General features: G+C 36.3%; 1 protein-coding gene across 1 annotated transcript; it reads left to right on the top strand.

Moving 5' to 3' along the window:
• The first annotated feature begins 3,347 nt into the window (after window positions 1–3,347).
• Window positions 3,348–18,496, top strand: LOC143227551 (uncharacterized). The gene is made up of 3 exons (XM_076458985.1): window positions 3,348–3,428; window positions 13,953–15,587; window positions 18,394–18,496. Exons 2-3 carry the CDS (start codon window positions 13,963–13,965, stop codon window positions 18,494–18,496), a joined length of 1,728 nt encoding a protein of 575 aa, XP_076315100.1. The 5' UTR covers window positions 3,348–3,428; window positions 13,953–13,962.
• Window positions 18,497–19,102: the final 606 nt, after the last annotated feature.

The following is a 19,102-nucleotide window of genomic DNA, read 5'->3' as shown; positions in this document are numbered from 1 at the left end:
TTTAATATTTATTAATGTTCCAAATGGAATGCACTCTGATCTCACACGGTTTGAACCGCACCTCCAAGAACTGATGCATTAATTACAAGCTTTGTTAAGTTTTCTTTGTATTCTTTGTTTGTTTGTTTTGAATTTTCGCGCAAAGCTACATGAGGGCTATCTGCGCTAGCCGTTCCTAATTAGCATTGTAAGACTAGAGGGAAGGCAGCTAGTTATCACCACCCACTGCCAACTCTTGGGCTACTCTTTTACCAATGAATAGTGGGATTGACAGGTCACATTATAACGCCCCCACGGCTGAAAGGACGAGCATGTTTGGTGCTACGGGGATTCGAACCAGCAACCCTTAGATTACGAGTCGAGTGTCTTAACCATCTGGACATGCTGGGGTCTTTTGTTTGTATTTTCTGTAAAATGGGCATTAGATTTGCTTATTTGTTTGTCGTAAAGCTTCGAGCCACACAGTGGACTACCATTTGTGTTTTCACTGTAAGTGTTAAAAACCAGATTTTTAGCATTGTAAGTACTCAAACTTGTTGGTTGCCCATCGAGGTTCTTACATCATTGTATATATATCTTATAACCATAACTTTTTAAGCCATAAACGAAACACATTACATTAAACAAATCACGCTGCATATTTTCAAAAACGATCCTCGGGTACGAGCTACAACGTGGGATTATAAAATGTATCCTAGGTTTTGGAGGTGACCGTAAAATAGGACCCACATTGCGGTGGGGATACATCGTCTATCAGTCTCAACTTCCAATTCGCTAGTCCCACATAAGCATATTAGAAAATTAGATATTAGGAGATACACACAGGATTCCTGTTTAAAATGTTTAAATTTTAAGTCGTGAAAATTACACTCACTATGTGAGAGTATTGTTTAAGTAGGAGTTTTGGATGAAACGTTTTCCGTTTAGTTTTAACGCAAAGATACAAATTTTGCTATTTACGTTTTATTTGCCACTTGGTATCTGGCCCTACATTTCAGCGTTGTAAGTCTATAAAATTACTTTTTAACCATAAGGAGTCTGAGTAAAAGAACTTCTTGCTTCATTTCAAACCTTAGGCGTATATTATTATTATTATATTATTCTCCAATATCGAACTGATGTTATTAAATGAAAAGTTTCCTTTTAGGTCTACTTAAAAGTGTAAGTAGAAGAACGCAGACGTCTGGAAAATATTTGACAATAACAGTGGGATAACGTATTATACGATGTATGAAATATTATTCTTGTGCTAATATCGTACATATTTTGAATCCTGAGAGATTTGTTTTATAAAAGAAATTCTACTAAAAACGAGTCTGTAAATACTTACACAAGTACAGACGACTGTTGGAAACGTCATTAGTGACAAAATGATGTACACACGCGTACATCTTTTAAAGCTCATATTGGATCAATGGTAAGTCTATAGACTTACGACGCTAAAAATTGGGTTTTGATACCCATGGTTGGCAGAACACAGGTGTCCTATTATGTAGCTTAACAACAAGTATTTAAGCAGTTTACATAAAATGTCCCATGTCAGCTTACAGGAACCTCATAAAAAAATATCTTAAAATCAATAAAGGATCAGGATGGCCAGGTGGTCAGGGAGCTTAACTCGTAATCCGAGAGTCGCAGGTTCGAAACCAGTCACACCAAATATGCTCGCTCTTTCAGCCATGGCGGCATTATAATGTGATGGTCAGTCCCACTATTCGTTGGTAAAAGAGTAGCCCAAGCGTTTCTGGCGGGTGATGATGACTAGCTACCTTCCCTCTAGTCTTACACTGCTAAATTAGGGTCGGCTAGCGCAAATAGCCCTTGTATAGCTTTGCGCAAGATTCAAAACAAATAAACAACTCTTTAAAGTAGGCGCTTTTCTCTATTTATATTAGGGACGGCTAGCGCAAGTAGCTCTCGTGTAGCTTTGCGCGAAATTCAAAAACAAAACAAATGAAACCGAATATGAAATTAATTAAAATATTCTCTAAGATGAAATATCTTTGATGTTTTAATATCTTTGAAATATTAATATCTATGAAGTATTAATGTCTTTGATGTATTAATGTGCAGAAATAAAATGTGGAAAAATGGCCTCCTTGAAACTGTTGTTAATGTGTTATGTGTTTTATTGCATAACATGATAATATATAAAACCATGTGTTATTAGAACTCACTCGACAAAATCTGTTAAAACATGATCTCAAATCTTAACTTTAACACTGACTTTAGTAACCACCTGAACATTCTATGGTTGTAGTTACATTTTATCATAAAACGTGTTGTGCACGTGCTGTAGTTTTATCATGTCTTCTTATACTGATTAGCCAAGAGACTGGTCAAACAAGTTTGCTCTTCAATAATTGAGAGTAAAAATGAAACTTAAAATAACATAAACCCTTTTCACGAGTTAATATCTAGTCAGAATTCTTTTGGATTTTTGTACTCCTTAACATGTTTTTAATAAGTTTGTTTAGTTTTACTGAATGATTCACTTCTATCTTTCTTTGAGCACTTCAAAGATTTCATCTTCCTTCTTTGGCTTGCGATATTTCGTTAACCAGTTCAACTCAGCCCATAAATTTTCAATCGCATTGATTTCAGGTGATTGACCTGGATAATTCATAACATCAATTATCTTATTTTTAAAATAACTTTTAAAGACTCCACAATTTCAGATTTGCGATTATAAGAGTTTGATTTATATTTACGACGACGTTTTATATTGAATTGCATGCCTTTTGTATTCTTGGTAAAACAAGAATATTCGTGGCAGTAGGTTCCAACTGATAACATGAAACCATAAATTTCAAGTTAGTGATGGTATGGACATGACAAACATCATGCTTCAATCTGATCAAGGTATTATTTGAAAATCGTATTGTACCATGGTCGTATTTCCTGTGGTCTTGCACCTTGAATATGCTTGTTGAGGTCAGTATGTTTATACTGTTGTATGAAATGTGACTTTCTAGCAAAATGAAGCTTAAAAGGAGAGCTGAAGTCACTTTATTGGAAATTGAGTAAAGTCACAATGACAGTTATTGAACTTTTGTTCAACTACATAGTTGTCTGTACAATTAAAGCACGCTACGTTACGATGAAGAAGACAGACACAGAAGTGTAATCCAACTTAGACCAGTTGTTTGTTCAACTGATAATGAAGATCACAGAACACGCAAGTATGTCAAGTCGTTTCAACTACCTCGACAAGTTGTCCTCATCACAAAATGTTGAGACAAGCAGTAACAGCCTTCGAGCAAGCACTAACAGCCTTCGAGGTAAATGTTTCTCTAGAAGTTACGTAACAAGGTCACTAGCATCATTGATCTTGGTAAGTAGGTTAACAAACACTGACTTCTAGTGGTAGATTTCTTCTTTTCTTTTTGGCTTATTCATGAAAATCAATTCAAATTATCTACAAATAAGTAAGTATCTTTTAGAGATCATTGTCCTTGTATTGTAGGCTAATGTCACTTCTGTCATGTACAGTTAAATTTTGATGTGAGACAATAATGTTACGAAATTGCTCTTTGGCAAAAAAGATAAGTAGGCTTAGTCATATTTAACTTGCGCTAAAGTACACATGGTTTTCTGACCTTTTCTCGAAACTAGGTTTAACCGTGTTAATATTTACTCGAAAGTAAGCTTAATTTGTTATATTCTTACCAGAAAATAGGCTTAACTCTTTTGTTTGTCACTCAAAAACTAGGCTTAACTTTATTCGTCTTTAACCAAGTGATCTGTTTCTCTAGTAGGTTGTGAAAGGAAGTCATGTTTAATCGCAACTTTGTCAATATATTAAGAGAACACTTAAAAGTTGTTTTAATTGATATATTATATAAAACACTAGTTTTATTCGTTTATTTTAGCTCAAATAATACAATGAGCTATTGGAGTTCTCTTTGTCTTGTGTGTGTGTGTGTGTGTGTGTGTTTGTTTTTTTTATAGCAAAGCCACATTGGGCTATATGCTGAGTCTACCAAGGAGAGTCGAATTTCTGATATTAGCGTTGTAAATCCGTATACTTTTTGCTGTGCCAGCGAGAACTCTTTGTCTTGAGAAATCGAATCCCTAGTTTCAGCGTTGGAAGTAAGTGAACCTAGTTCTAACTTAATATTTACGCAAGCTTTCCAAATAAGTTTTATATGACTGATAAATTGCATGGTTTTTAGTTCATGTGTGCTTTAAGCTATCCAGGAATCCTATATAACTAAGTTTGTTATGCATTGTTTGAATAAATTATATCGACAATGTGATTTCAGCAATGGCCCATAAAATATTTTACGAACAATTTGCCTACTTTGCTTGTATTGTTTTGTGACGTAGCTAATATTTCTACCTCATTATTTAGTCAATACTGAGTCACAAGTACGTTATCTCTACTAGCCTGAGAGTTAATATCAAAATGAGAGACATTCTCAGTTTTATCAGCTGTTTTCACAATTTAAATGCAACGCGATAGGATAAATCCTTTATTATTTGTCTCAGAAGAATTTTTTTAAAACATTTAAGGATGTTTTCCGTGTAAAAATGTATATATCACTAATGTGATATTAGTCCAAAGCTACACAACGTGCTGTGCGCATTCCGTTCGTCGTAAGGACTCGATCGTAAGGACTATAAGTCCGTTAACTTACCGCCAATCCACCGTGAGACTTTACCAATACAAAGAGGCGATGCCTCTTTCGTAAGGATCAGTTATGACCGAGAGGAGAAGATAGACTACGTTATGACGATATGTGAAAGCGCGAGACTTTCATTTGCTCAATAAATAAACAAATTGACTGTGTTTAGGGTCACGGGATCGAAACCCGCTACTGTCCATGCTCGCTCATTCAGCCTTGAAGGCGTTAAAATGTTTCGGTTGATTTCTTTATTCGTTGGTAAAGAGTAGCCGAAGAGCTGGCAATCGGTGGTGTTAACTGTTTTCCCAATGTAGTCTATTACTTTAAAATAAGAGACGGCTAGCGCAGATAGCCCTGGAGTAGTTTTGCGCGAAATTGAAAAACAAACAAACAACAAACTTCAGTTTTCCATATGATCTTTATCAGTTTATCTTAGCCTTGTGTATTAACTAGTTATTAAAATATCTAAGATACGTATTTAGGAGAACTGGCCCGGCATGGCCAAGCGTGTTAAGGCGTGCGACTCGTAATCTGAGGGGTTGCGGGTTCGCATCCCCGTCGCGCCAAACATGCTCGCCATTTCAGCCGTGGGGGCGTTATATTATTACAGTCAATTCCACTATTCATTGGTGAAAGAGTAGCCCAAGAGTTGGAGTTGGGTGGTGATGACTAGCCTGCCTTCCCTCTAGTCTTACACTGCTAAATTAGGGACGGCTAGTGCAGATAGCCCTCGTGTAGCTTTGTGCGAAATTCAAAAACAAACAAACGAACAATAAGGAGAATTAGTTATCAAAATGTTGAAGATCTATTAAGGGTATAATGTTAAATAAAAACTTATCCATCAGAAAATCCATGTATGTAATAATTATTAGGGATATCTCAAACAAACTAAATATCAGTTCGTGAAAGAAAAAAAAAATTGTGGCCGAAGAGCCCTTTGTCACGTGATCGGCTTTTGTTTAACGATTGAGTCATTTTTCTCATAATGCTTTGCTGTAAAACGAGTCTTAAGTTACAAAAAACTTTTTAACAGTGACATTAAGCGACTAGTGGTCAGTGAGTATGGCGCTCCATTCGCATTCTAAGAGTAATGAGTTCGAAGCCCTGTCCACCAAACATACTTCGCCTTTCACCCGTAGGGTTGTTATTATGTTATTGTCAATCTCGCTATTCTTCGGTAAAAGAGTAGCCCAAAAGTTGGCGGTAAGTAATGACTAGCTGCTTTCCCTCTAGTCTTTCACTGCTAATTTAGAGATGGCTAGAGCAGGTAAATGTCGTCTGCGCGAAATTTAAACACAAACACTAGTGTGGGATTGCTTGTTTGGAAGCGCCCTCTAGTTTCAAGTTTTTGAGAAACAGATAAAATAAAAATAAACATTTATAAGGAAGGCTCTTGTCATGTTAGCTTTTTCTTAAAATTATAAATTAAATGAATACAATATTATATTTATATATAATAATAATATATTAAGCGAGTTAATTAGATAAATAATAAAAATATTTTTATCTTGAAATTAGGTTTCAAGTAATACCTCAGTTTCCTTTTAAGTAGTTTTGAGGAAAACCACTAGCAGGTTTCATATTTTATATACGAAAGTAGTTCAACAGTTTAGGAATGTATGTCATTACTACTTGACGTCATTATCGCCCATTTGAAGGAGAAGATAAAACCTAAAGATTAAGAACAAGAGGTTAAGTTACTTAAAATCTCCTTTGATCTCTGAAAATAGAACACTTTATCTACACACGGGTATATTTAAGAGAATCAGCGATACGGGTTGTTGCACAAAAAGTGGCATGGAAAAACAGAAGAAGCAAATATGTTGTTTCTTCTTACTTGTTATTAACTTTGTTATCTGAAACAAATAATGTGATCATTATCTTTACGTGTGAAAACCTTCATCACATTGGTTTCCGATTTCCTTTACTGAAAACTGTATAATGAATGTGTATCAATGTAATTTCTATGCAATTAAAACAGAAGTGCCTGTGCTCAAACAACAAAATGTTTCATTTATAGTTAAACAATGATATACCTAATATATCCTTAAACAATAACATACTTGATGTATACTTAAACAATGATACACTTGATGTATACTTAAATAATAACATACTTGATGTATACTTAAACAATGATACACTTGATGTATACTTAAATAATAACATACTTGATGTATACTTAAACAATGATATACCTAATATATCCTTAAACAGTAATGTACTTGATTTATACTTAAAAACAATGTATTTAATATATACTTAAACAATGATATATCTAATTTATACCTGAACAATAAAGTATTTAATTTATGCTCAAACATAGATTATTTATACACAAACAATGATATAAATAAAAAATTATGTCCCTCACTAGTTCAGCTGTAAGTCTACGGATTTACAACGCTAAAATCAAGGGTTCGATTCTCCTCGCTAGGCTCAGCAGATAGCTCAATATGGCTTTGCTATAAAAAGCACACAAACACAAATAAATTATACTTAAACAGGGACATGTGGAATGTTTACTTAAATAGTGATATACGTAATTCATACATTAATATAATATAAACTTTGTGGTATGTGTACTTAAGTATATGTCATTTTTACTTGAAAGGCTATATATATATGTCCCAATAAAACACTTTGTGACTTAAAGTATAAATATCACATGCACACGGAATGCAATGAGTTTATAATTTTTGGTTAGAACTTATAACTATGGTCATAAAAAATTTAGACTAATTCAGTAGTTCTCATGGTGTTCTAAAAACACGTTGGAACAAGAAGTCTTGACAAAAATGAAATAGAAACCTTATAACCTGAGCGCTTTCGAAAGGTGGGCCTTTCTTCTTCAAGGGCAAATTGGGAGACAGTAGTTCCCAAACTCTTTTCGTCTAAGGCTATCTTATGGTGAACTAAAAAATCTGAACCCCCCACTCCAACCTACAACTTGACATGGTGATTGAAAAAACAGTATCGTAGTAAAAACAATAACACCTCCTTTCGACATATTGTATCATTTAATTAATTCAACATAATTGTTATCTTTAGAATTAACACTGAATCAACATCTTTGTCATCGGCCCATTTTTCGGCTGCCCTTCAGAAAATCTTGAAGGCCCACAGGAATGTCTCACTTTGAGAAATACAGAACTGACCCACTCAACAACGAGTTGAATGATGAATGTATAACTTTGAGAAACACAGAACTGACTCACTCAACAACGAGTTGAATGATGAATGTCTCACTTTGAGAAACACAGAACTGACTCACTCAACAACGAGTTGAATGATGAATGTATAACTTTGAGAAACACAGAACTGACTCACTCAACAACGAGTTGAATGATGAATGTCTCACTTTGAGAAACACAGAACTGACTCACTCAACAACGAGTTGAATGATGAATGTCTCACTTTGAGAAACACAGAACTGACTCACTCAACAACGATTTGAATGATGAATGTATAACTTTGAGAAACACAGAACTGACTCACTCAACAACGAGTTGAATGATGAATGTCTCACTTTGAGAAACACAGAACTGACTCACTCAACAACGAGTTGAATGATGAATGTCTCACTTTGAGAAACACAGAACTGACCCACTCAACAATGAGTTGAATGATGAATGTATAACTTTAAGAAACACAGAACTGACTCACTCAAAAACGAGTTGAATGATGAATGTATAACTTTGAGAAACACAGAACTGACTCACTCAACAACGAGTTGAATGATGAATGTATAACTTTGAGAAACACAGAACTGACTCACTCAACAACGAGTTGAATGATGAATGTCTCACTTTGAGAAACACAGAACTGACCCACTCAACAATGAGTTGAATGATGAATGTATAACTTTGAGAAACACAGAACTGACTCACTCAAAAACGAGTTGAATGATGAATGTATAACTTTGAGAAACACAGAACTGACTCACTCAACAACGAGTTGAATGATGAATGTCTCACTTTGAAAAACACAGAACTGACTCACTCAACAACGAGTTGAATGATGAATGTCTCACTTTGAGAAACACAGAACTGACTCACTCAACAACGAGTTGAATGATGAATGTCTCACTTTGAGAAACACAGAACTGACTCACTCAACAACGAGTTGAATGATGAATGTATAACTTTGAGAAATACAGAACTGACTCACTCAACAACGAGTTGAATGATGAATGTCTCACTTTGAGAAACACATAACTGACTCACTCAATAACGAGTTGAATGATGAATGTATAACTTTGAGAAACACAGAACTGACTCACTCAACAACGAGTTGAATGATGAATGTATAACTTTGAGAAACACAGAACTAACCCACTCAACAACGAGTTGAATGACGAATGTCTCACTTTGAGAAACACAGAACTGACTCACTCAACAACGAGTTGAATGATGAATGTTATGTACTTGTTAGATCTACAAGACTGTTTAATGAAGACTTTTCTTCATTATTTACTTGATGGCTCGATATTTAACTACTATTGAGTTCTTTATGTAAAAGCCCGACATGGCCAGATGGGTTAAAGCGTTCGACTCGTAATCTGAGGGTCACATGCTCAATCCCCGTCGCATCAAACATGCTCGCCCTTTCAGCCGTGGGGGCGTTATAATGTGACGGTCAATCCCACTATTCGTTGGTAAAAGAGTAGCCCAAGAGTTGGCGGTGGGTGGTGATGACTAGCTGCCTTCCCTCTAGTCTTACATTGCTAAATTAGGGACTGCTGGCGCAGATAGCCCTCATGTAGCTCTGCGCGAAATTCAAAAACAAAACAAATCTTTACGAAAATAGAGTTGAAATTTGATCATTTTAAAGGCTGTAGTTTTGACGCGTTTGGTTTCGTAACTTCGTGAAAGTCGTACTTTGCGACTACACTGTTGTCAAATCTTTACTCATATAGTTGGCATCACGTCGCATAATTCAGAGAACATTCCAGAGGCCTCAATGAATAAGGTGTTTATATAAGATGCTAGCAAGCGCAAATTAAGAAATAGAAGTAGAGAGTAGAGTGAAATGCTGTTCGGTCAGGAAATTAGTTAATTAGTTATACAAAAGAAAACGTGGCGTTAACCAGCGTATGAATGATTAATCGTTAACGAGTGGTATTTTAAAATACGTTTAACATGTTAACCGAGATCATGCGAATAATTTGCTTGTCAAAGGGTGTTCTAAAGTAATTGAGCCTGTCTTTGTGGAGAAGGATATAATTATTTGAGGTTTAAAATACAACTATAGTAACTCACGGAGTAGCGTAAGTGAATTATTCACCGATTTGTATCTTGATGAAAGAAGATAACGAGAAAAATAGTCTGTCTTGTAAATCAGTAACTGAATCAGCCTGAGTGGACTTTTGACAAGAAAAGGAAATTGTTTCGGTTTTTAGATAAAACTGCAATTTCTTATAATGTAATTCATTTTTATACATACGTTCGACTTGTTTTGAAATGTATTACTTTAAAAGAAATGGATTGTGTGCTTGTTGTTTATTGTTCGAATTTATCACCAACAAATCACAGACACCTTCCGTAGAAAAATCCTTTGCCAACACACCCATACATAAAACCCTGACACTATAATAATCTTTAATAATGTTTGAGTATTCAGAAACATATTATTAGCATGATGAATGGTATATATAGTAGATTTTGGTGGTGTACGAATATCCATGAAACAAATAATTATTTAGTCTTTCTTTTAAAACTGAAGTTATTAGATAAAACATATGTGATATGTAGTTTATCTTTATCCTTCTGTTCGTCTATCTATGTATTTGTTTGTCTATCTCTCAGTTATGTTTTTCGTGAAGTTACACGTTTCCTAAACATCAGTTGTTTGGAAATAGTTCTGTAATTGCCTTTCAAACTTTAGTGGTTTGTACTAAATCTACTTCAGAAGACCATGATAACAATCTTAATCTCGGGGGGGGGGACAGCTGACCCAGTACAATATTTAGTTTCTTATTGTTCTCTTTCATTCTTTAAAGAGAGATTAGAGACCCTGTGTCAAGGTGGAAGGACCCGTTTACTGCCCCTGAACCGTTTCCTGCCCCTGACGTTACTTGTTTATTTAGCTGACAATCTCCATTCTAAATTTATCTGGAATTCACACCAGGAGTCGCACAGACGCCACCAAGTGGAAGTTGTTTTTTTCTAGAAGTGTTTGAAGACATAAGGTTTTTATAGTTTAAATCTCTCCTTATTACATAACTGGAAAACTTTTAGTTTCAGTTTTTTTTCTTATGAACAAACAGGTTTAAAACAATTGTTTGTCTTGGGTAAGTTTAACCTGGTGGTAAATATTCTTAACTACTAAAAATATAGATTTATGCCACTGATTGGTAACCTGGTCGTAGAACTGCTACAAGTACTAACTATCTAGATTTACTAAGGTTCCGTATCACATGTAATCCGTAGAACTGTTACAAGTACAAACTATCTAGATTTACTAAGGTTACGTATCACATGTAATCCGTAGAACTGCTACAAGTACTAACTATCTAGAGTTACTAAGGTTCCGTATCACATGTAATCCGTAGAACTGTTACAAGTACTAACTATCTAGAGTTACTAAGGTTCTGTATCACATGTAATCCGTAGAACTGTTACAAGTACTAACTATCTAGAGTTACTAAGGTTCTGTATCACATGTAATCCGTAGAACTGTTACAAGTACTAACTATCTAGAGTTACTAAGGTTCTGTATCACATGTAATCCGTAGAACTGTTACAAGTACAAACTATCTAGAGTTACTAAGGTTCCGTATCACATGTAATCCGTAGAACTGTTACAAGTACTAACTATCTAGAGTTACTAAGGTTCTGTATCACATGTAATCCGTAGAACTGTTACAAGTACTAACTATCAAGAGTTACTAAGGTTCTGTATCACATGTAATCCGATTGCAAAATTGCTACTATTAATACCAGCTATTTATATATTTCAAGGTACTGTGTAAAGTAAAATCCGGCTTTAAACTACTATTGGTACTATCTAGATTTACTTAGGTACCATATAACGTGTTATCCGGCTTTAAAACTACTATTTGGTACTATCTAGATTTACTTAAGTACTATATAACGTGTTATCCGTAAAACTACTATTTGGTACTATCTAGATTTACTTAAGGTTCCATATCACATGTTATCCGGCTTTAAAACTACTATTTGGTACTATCTAGATTTATTTAAGTACCATATAACGTGTTATCCTGCTTTAAAACTACTATTGGTACTATCTAGATTTACTGAGGTACCATATAACGTATAATCCGGCTTTAAAACTACTATTGGTACTACCTAGATTTACTTAAGTACCATATCACGTGTTATCCGGCTTTAAAACTACTATTTGGTACTATCTAGATTTACTTAAGTACCATATAACGTGTTATCCGGCTTTAAAACTACTATTTGGTACTATCTAGATTTACTTAAGTACCATATAACGTGTTATCCGGCTTTAAAACTACTATTTGGTACTATCTAGATTTACTTAAGTACCATATAACGTGTTATCCGGCTTTAAAACTACTATTGGTACTATCTAAATTTACTTAAGTACCATATAACGTGTTATCCGGCTTTAAAACTACTATTGGTACCATCTAGATTTACTTAAGTACCATATAACGTGTTATCCGGCTTTAAAACTATTATTTGGTACTATCTAGATTTACTTAAGTACCATATAACGTGTTATCCGGCTATAAAACTATTATTGCACCTGAATGTCGATATTTATTTAAATAAAACACTATCGTTGTTTGTTATTGTGATATTATAATTATTTTATGTTATTTTCTAATGATTTTTTTTATTATTAACCAGCAATTCATTTCTTAATAGAGAAAGCGAAGTGCTTGTTTGTTGGATTGCGACAAGGTATATTGTTGGAGTTGTAACTAAGTGTATGTTTGGAAAGAATATTATAGAAAATGTCGTAGTTCAAACCACTAAGAAGTTCACTACATATATATAATATATATATTATAGAAAAATAATACTGATAAAGTTAAGTAAACAAAATAGAAAGAAAGGACTATCCAAACCTTTCACTAGTTAATTTAGCTTGTTATAACCTGAAGAAAAAAAAACAAGCCGGAAAGAAAATTAAACAAAAAACGCTGAACAAACTGAAAAGATCCGAGGGTACAAACTATAGTGTGGGATAATAAAATGTATTCTATGTTTTGGAGGTGACTGAGAAGTAGGACCCACGTTGCAGTGGGGATACACCGTCTATTTGTCTTAACCCTCAATTCCCAGTCTCGCATAAGAAATAAAAGAGTAGCAATAGATATACAAGTTAGGAGAGCGAGATGTGGGGACTCAAGCCCACTACGTCCCATATCTATATCACCCTTCGCTGCCTGCAGACAGTTAAAAAGGTGACTGCTCTCCAATTAAAAAAGAATTAATTGAAATAAAAAATAAGATACTGCCATCTGGGGGTAAGTAAGTTAAAACTTACTTCTTGAAGTTAGCATTCTAGCTCCCATTTTTTCTTTACTGTCTGTAGTCAGTGAAAGGTGATATAGATGGGGTCGTTGTGAGCTTGAACCCCCACATCTCACTCTTCTAATTTGTAATTCTATATATGATGCTACTCTTTTATTTTATCTCTTTATGTGAGACTGATGAACGGATGGTAAGACTCATAAACAGTATATCTCCACCGCAATGTGGGTCCTACTTCTCAGTCACCTCTAAAACCTAGGGTACATTTTATATCCCACATTACAGCTTGTACCCTGTGATCTGTTTAATTAGTACATAGTTGTTTTGTTTATTATTTCTTAATTTATTTTTGTTTTCGCTTGTTTTTAGGTTACAACAAACTTGTTTATATGCTATCGTTGATACAACGTCTCGGGCAATGCCTCTCTTCAGTACATCCCCAAACGAAAACATTTAGAATTTTCCTTTTATCTCTTTCAACAACACTACGCGTAATTTTCTAAACAGTTTTACTTCCATGCTTGTTCTACTAGGGTAATTTTTATTGTTATATTTGTGAATATTGCATGCTAATATGGTATAAAATGTATTGTTGTATTTTTGACTGCATGTGTGGTTGCTTGACTGGAATCAGTTTTATAATTGACTTTCTGAATAATAGCATTCTTGTTCGATTGGAATAAGATATATTCTCGACTTTGTAAACAATTGTACAGTTTGTTGGCCTTATAAATAATATTCAATAGCTGCAATAATGTAACTCCCTGCTGAGCAAAGAACTGAAACCAGAACCTTGTGATAAGTGAGTGTTATTTATACATTTACTTGTACCTTTGTTCTATCTGTGCAGAAACTGAGAGATGTCCAAGCTGTCGCTTCTGATATTGACACTTTATTTGCTGTTGTCAAGTTTCGGTGATAATATTTCTCATTCAAGCAACCTGGAGTTGAAGGAACGGTCACCAGGATCTCTCACTGTCCTTCCAGTGTCTGATGACTCAACTTCAGGATCTCAAAACATCAAGAATTCATGGCGAACATCTGCTTTCGTTCATTCTCCAACAAAACTTGCAGATGAAAAGTCCGTTTATAAATTACCAAGAACTGCTTTAAGTCCACCAGTGTGGAAACCACAATCAAATAGTATAGAAAGGTCTTCCATCTCCAGAGAAGACCCACTTTCTGTATTACCCTCTTCTTCTTCCGCTACACAACCTCATGTTTGGCAACAAAATAAACCCCACTCTGACTTTCAAGAAAAATCTTGGGATTCAAGTTTTTTAGATGGCCCACCTACATCCCGGAAATCATTTCAAGCTGAAACTTTTGACTTTTCTGAATGGCGTTCTTCAAATGACCCACTCAGAGGTTTTCCAATCAGAAAAACAGTTGTGACGACATATTCTAGATATCCATTACCTCAGGATACCATTGTACCACAAACACATGACCCTGGACCTTCCAGTATATGGCAGCCACGTGATTCTGAACCTCCCAGTGCCAACATATGGCAGCCACGTGATTCTGAACCTCCCAGTGCCAACATATGGCAGCTACGTAATTCTGAACCTCCCAGTGCCAACATATGGCGGCCACGTGATTCTGAACCTCCCAGTGCCAACATATGGCAGCCACGTGATTCTGAACCTCCCAGTGTCAACATATGGCAGCCACGTGATTCTGAACCTTCCAGTGCCAACATATGGCATCCACGTGACCCCAGACCTCACAGTACCAACATATGGCAGCCACGTGACCCTATACCTTCCAGTGCCAACATATGGCATCCACATAACCCCAGACCTCATAGTATCAGCATATGGAAGCCGCGTGACCCTGAACCTTCCATTATCAAATTACAGCAACAAAGTAATCCTCCACGTACATTCAGTTGGCAACAAGATCCACAATCAAAAGTTTGGACAGTTCGTGATCACGCCGCTCGACCATATGATTCAGAACCTGAAACACAAGTAATCACATCAACAGTACATCGCACAAAGATCCGACCTCAACGTCCACGTGACCCTCAGCCACCTCCACCACCTTCAGCTCCGGTTCCGCCTATTAAAATCATCCATATAAATCAGCCACCAACGGAAAAAACCGTGATCATTCCTGTTCCATCATCATCGCCAAGAGATACCGTTTTTCTCCAGCCCCCAGTTCGAATCCCTCGACCCCCCGACATTTATCCTGTTGTATACAAACCAACCATATCGCTAGAGCCTAGTGTGTTAAGAATTCCTTACTTGAGGAAGCGACTGAAACTGGTTCCCAAACTCATCGGTAAGCGGTCTGCTACCCCGTCAAAGATTCAAGACCTTTGGCTAGAAGTTAAGCGAATCGCCGCTAAAGACCAGCCGGCTAAAACCATGAAAGCCTTGAAATGTTTGCAAAGACGATTCTGCGATTTTATAGTTCAAAATTCAAACCTAGAAAAAGAAACTTGCAGACAAAACAAAGTAGAGGAACCAGTTTCCCGGTAAGTCTCAGATGAAAATATCACGTTTTATAATTTCAAAAACAACCTTCACATGTTTATTATGTCTTTATCTACGCGAAAGCCATTGTAAGATATGATATGATATGTGGAAATTTGTTATAATACACGTTATAATACGACCAGTGTTAATGTACCCATAAACAGCAATTTTCCCAGTTTATCAAAACCTAAATAAATTTTTAGGAATATGTTAGTTGTTCATTCTTCTAAGCTCGTACACGTTTCTTTTGTCTAAACATGGCTACTATGCGACACACATGTTGAACTATTGGTGCTGTTTTACATCTAAAAATCTATTAGTTGTGTTTCTTGAACCACATTATCTATGTAGAATTCCAGACGAGTCTTTTGAAATATGTGTGCGTACATGAAATACAATTTTTGTAGTACTTAGTTTTAGAAATAAATTAATTTTTATGTTCATTAATTAAACGTTTTCAAACAAATAATTGAAGTTTACGGTCCTTAAGGCTTGGCGTGGTCTTGTGGATGGACGTTCCATACTAAAGATATGCCATAGAATCCTCTTCATACTTTCAATTATGAAAGCGATATCACTGTCTCAGTCAGCCTCTCTATATGGTTAAACATAGCAGCACCTTCTGCGAAAGTTATGTCTGATTCTTTGATATCACTTACATGGACATTTAGTCCATGCATCCCACTGAGGGCTGCATCAGTTGGAAATAACAAATAATGTGGCACTGACTGATACATTGAAGCAGTCTGTGTTTGATTTTGTTTTGAAACAATCAAATATCCTTGTGAATTAGCCAAGGTAATCACAAACAAGAAAAACGTTCACTTGAAACTTTTTCAGTCTTGTCAGGTGATTAAACAAGAATTCAAGAAACATGAAAACATAATGCGTTTGTTTGTTTTGTTGAATTTCGCTCAAAGCTACACGAGGGCTATCTGCGCTAGCCGTCTCTAATACAACAGTGTGACACTAGAGGAGAGGCAACTAGTCATCACCACCCATCGCCAATTCTTAAGCTACTTTTTTATCAACGAATAGTTGGATTGACCGTTACAATATAAAGGCTCTACAACTGAAGTGACGAGCATGTTTGGTGCGGCGGGAATTCGAACCCTCGACCCTAAGATTGCGAGTCTTAACCACTTCGCCATGCCGGGCCGCTGATGGGTTTGAAAAACGCACGTTCCTTTCTCATCACCCACAAAGAATCAAAATCAGTCTTCGTTAGTCACTAGATCAGTCTTCGTTAATAACTAGATCAGTCCTCGTTAATCACTAGATCAGTCTTCGTTAGTCACTAGAGCTGTCTTCGTTAGTCACTAGATCAGTCCTCGTTAATCACTAGATCAGTCTTCGTTAGTCACTATATCAGACCTCGTTAGTCACTAGATCTGTCTGAGTTCCCCGCTAGTACAGCGGTATGTCTTCGAATTTACAACGCTAAAATCAGGAGTTCGATTCCCCTCGGTAGACTCAGCAGATAGCCCGATGTGGCTTTGCTATAAGAAAATACACACATACAGATCTGTCTTCGTTAATCACTGGATCAGTCTCCGCTAATAACTAGATCAGTCCTCGTTAATTACTAGATCAGTCCTCGTTAGTCACTAGAGCTGTCTTCGTTAATCACTAGATCAGTCCTCGTTAATCACTGGATCAGTCTCCGCTAATCACTAGATCAGTCCTCGTTAATCACTAGATCAGACCTCGTTAGTCACTAGATCTGTCTTCGTTAGTCACTAGATCTGTTTTTGTCCCCCGCTAGTACAGCGGTATGTCTTCGGATTTACAACGCTAAAATCAGGAGTTCGATTCCCCTCGGTAGACTCAGCAGATAGCCCGATGTGGCTTTGCTATAAGAAAATACACACATACAGATCTGTCTTCGTTAATCACTGGATCAGTCTTCGTTAGTCACTATATCAGACCTCGTTAGTCACTAGATCTGTCTGAGTTCCCCGCTAGTACAGCGGTATGTCTTCGGATTTACAACGCTAAAATCAGGAGTTCGATTCCCCTCGGTAGACTCAGCAGATAGCCCGATGTGGCTTTGCTATAAGAAAATACACACATACAGATCTGTCTTCGTTAATCACTGGATCAGTCTCCGCTAATAACTAGATCAGTCCTCGTTAATCACTGGATCAGTCATCGTTAGTCACTAGAGCTGTCTTCGTTAGTCACTAGAGCTGTCTTCGTCCCCCGCTAGTACAGCGGTATGTCTTCGGATTTACAACGTTAAATTCAGGGGTTAGATTCCTCTCCGTGGGCTCAGCAGATAACCCGATGTGGCTTTTCTATAAGAAAATACACACATACAGATCAGTCCTCGTTAATCCCCAGGATTTCTTAAAATGTGATTTGTTCATTACTTTGTTTTTTCCACAGATTTCACAGTATCGTGGGGCCAGGCATGGCCTAGCGCGTTAAGGCGTGCGCTTCGTAATCTGAGGGTCGCGGGTTCGCATCCCCGTCGCGCGAAACATGCTCGCCCTTTCAGCCGTGGGGGCGTTATAATGTTACGGTCAATCCCACTATTCGTTGGTAAAAGAGTAGCCCAAGAGTTGGCGGTGGGTGGTGATGACTAGCTGCCGTCCCTCTAGTCTTACACTGCTAAATTAGGGACGGCTAGCACAGATAGCCCTCGAGTAGCTTTGTGCGAAATTCCAAAAAACAAAAAACACAGTATCGTGAACAGTCAGTCCTCTTTAGCGACTTAAAAACGCGAAAGAAATAATTTATTGTTTAGATATTTGAAGAGTTTTTTTTGTTTTATTATAAACATTTATAAATATCTTCTTATAGGGTTAAGTCAGTTGTTCTAACCAAGACTCTAAGGAAACTAGAAGAAGCGATACTGACAGCCACCGAGACTGGTGTGTGTTCTAAGTATCAATGTGAAGAGTGAAGATTGGACTGTTCCAGATATCAATGTGTAACTTTCTGCTTAGACCTAGGTTTTATATTTTGAAACATCATCTGATAAAGTAATTCGTAAATATATTTTTGTTGCATAAAATTCAAAAGAAAATCATTACAGCGAGAAAAAATTAATGTTTATCTCACAGTTACAAATGAAAGATTATTTTACCAAGAACTGCGTTTTGTTTATTCTGTTACAACAGTGGACTGTGCATGTCCGTTTTGTGTATTATTTGGTTTTTGAGTTAAACACAAAGGTACATAATGGGTTATCTGTGTTTTGCCCGCTGAGGGTGTCGAAACCCGGTTTCTAGCGCGGTAATTTAGTATACATATCACTGGGCCACTGGAGGTAAGTAAAATTTAGTATTTGATGTTTTGTATTTTGTTTACGTTATCACAAAAACACCATAGGGGGCGGGCATGGCCTAGTAGTCTGCCTGCCGGATTTTTTATAAAAGTTCCAAAGTTTGAGCCACGATATGCACTAAATATCTTAGTAATGTGTTTTTTTAATTAAAAAAAAACATGTTTTTATTTCTTTACGCGTAATCTGAGGGTCGGGGATTCGAATCCTCGTCACGACAAGCAT

The sequence above is a fragment of the Tachypleus tridentatus genome, chromosome 9, assembly GCF_004210375.1.
Source record: "Tachypleus tridentatus isolate NWPU-2018 chromosome 9, ASM421037v1, whole genome shotgun sequence".
NCBI classification, from domain to species: Eukaryota; Metazoa; Arthropoda; class Merostomata; order Xiphosura; family Limulidae; genus Tachypleus; species Tachypleus tridentatus.
Note: the sequence above shows the minus strand (reverse complement) of the source record. Positions and strands in the feature narration are given on the sequence as shown.

Coding starts and splice junctions, on each gene's coding strand:
- LOC143227551 (XM_076458985.1), top strand. CDS start 13,963: ATGTCCAAGCTGTCGCTTCTGATATTGACACTTTATTTGCTGTTGTCA. Junction 15,588..18,393: donor GTAGAGGAACCAGTTTCCCG/GTAAGTCTCAGA, acceptor ATCTTCTTATAG/GGTTAAGTCAGTTGTTCTAA.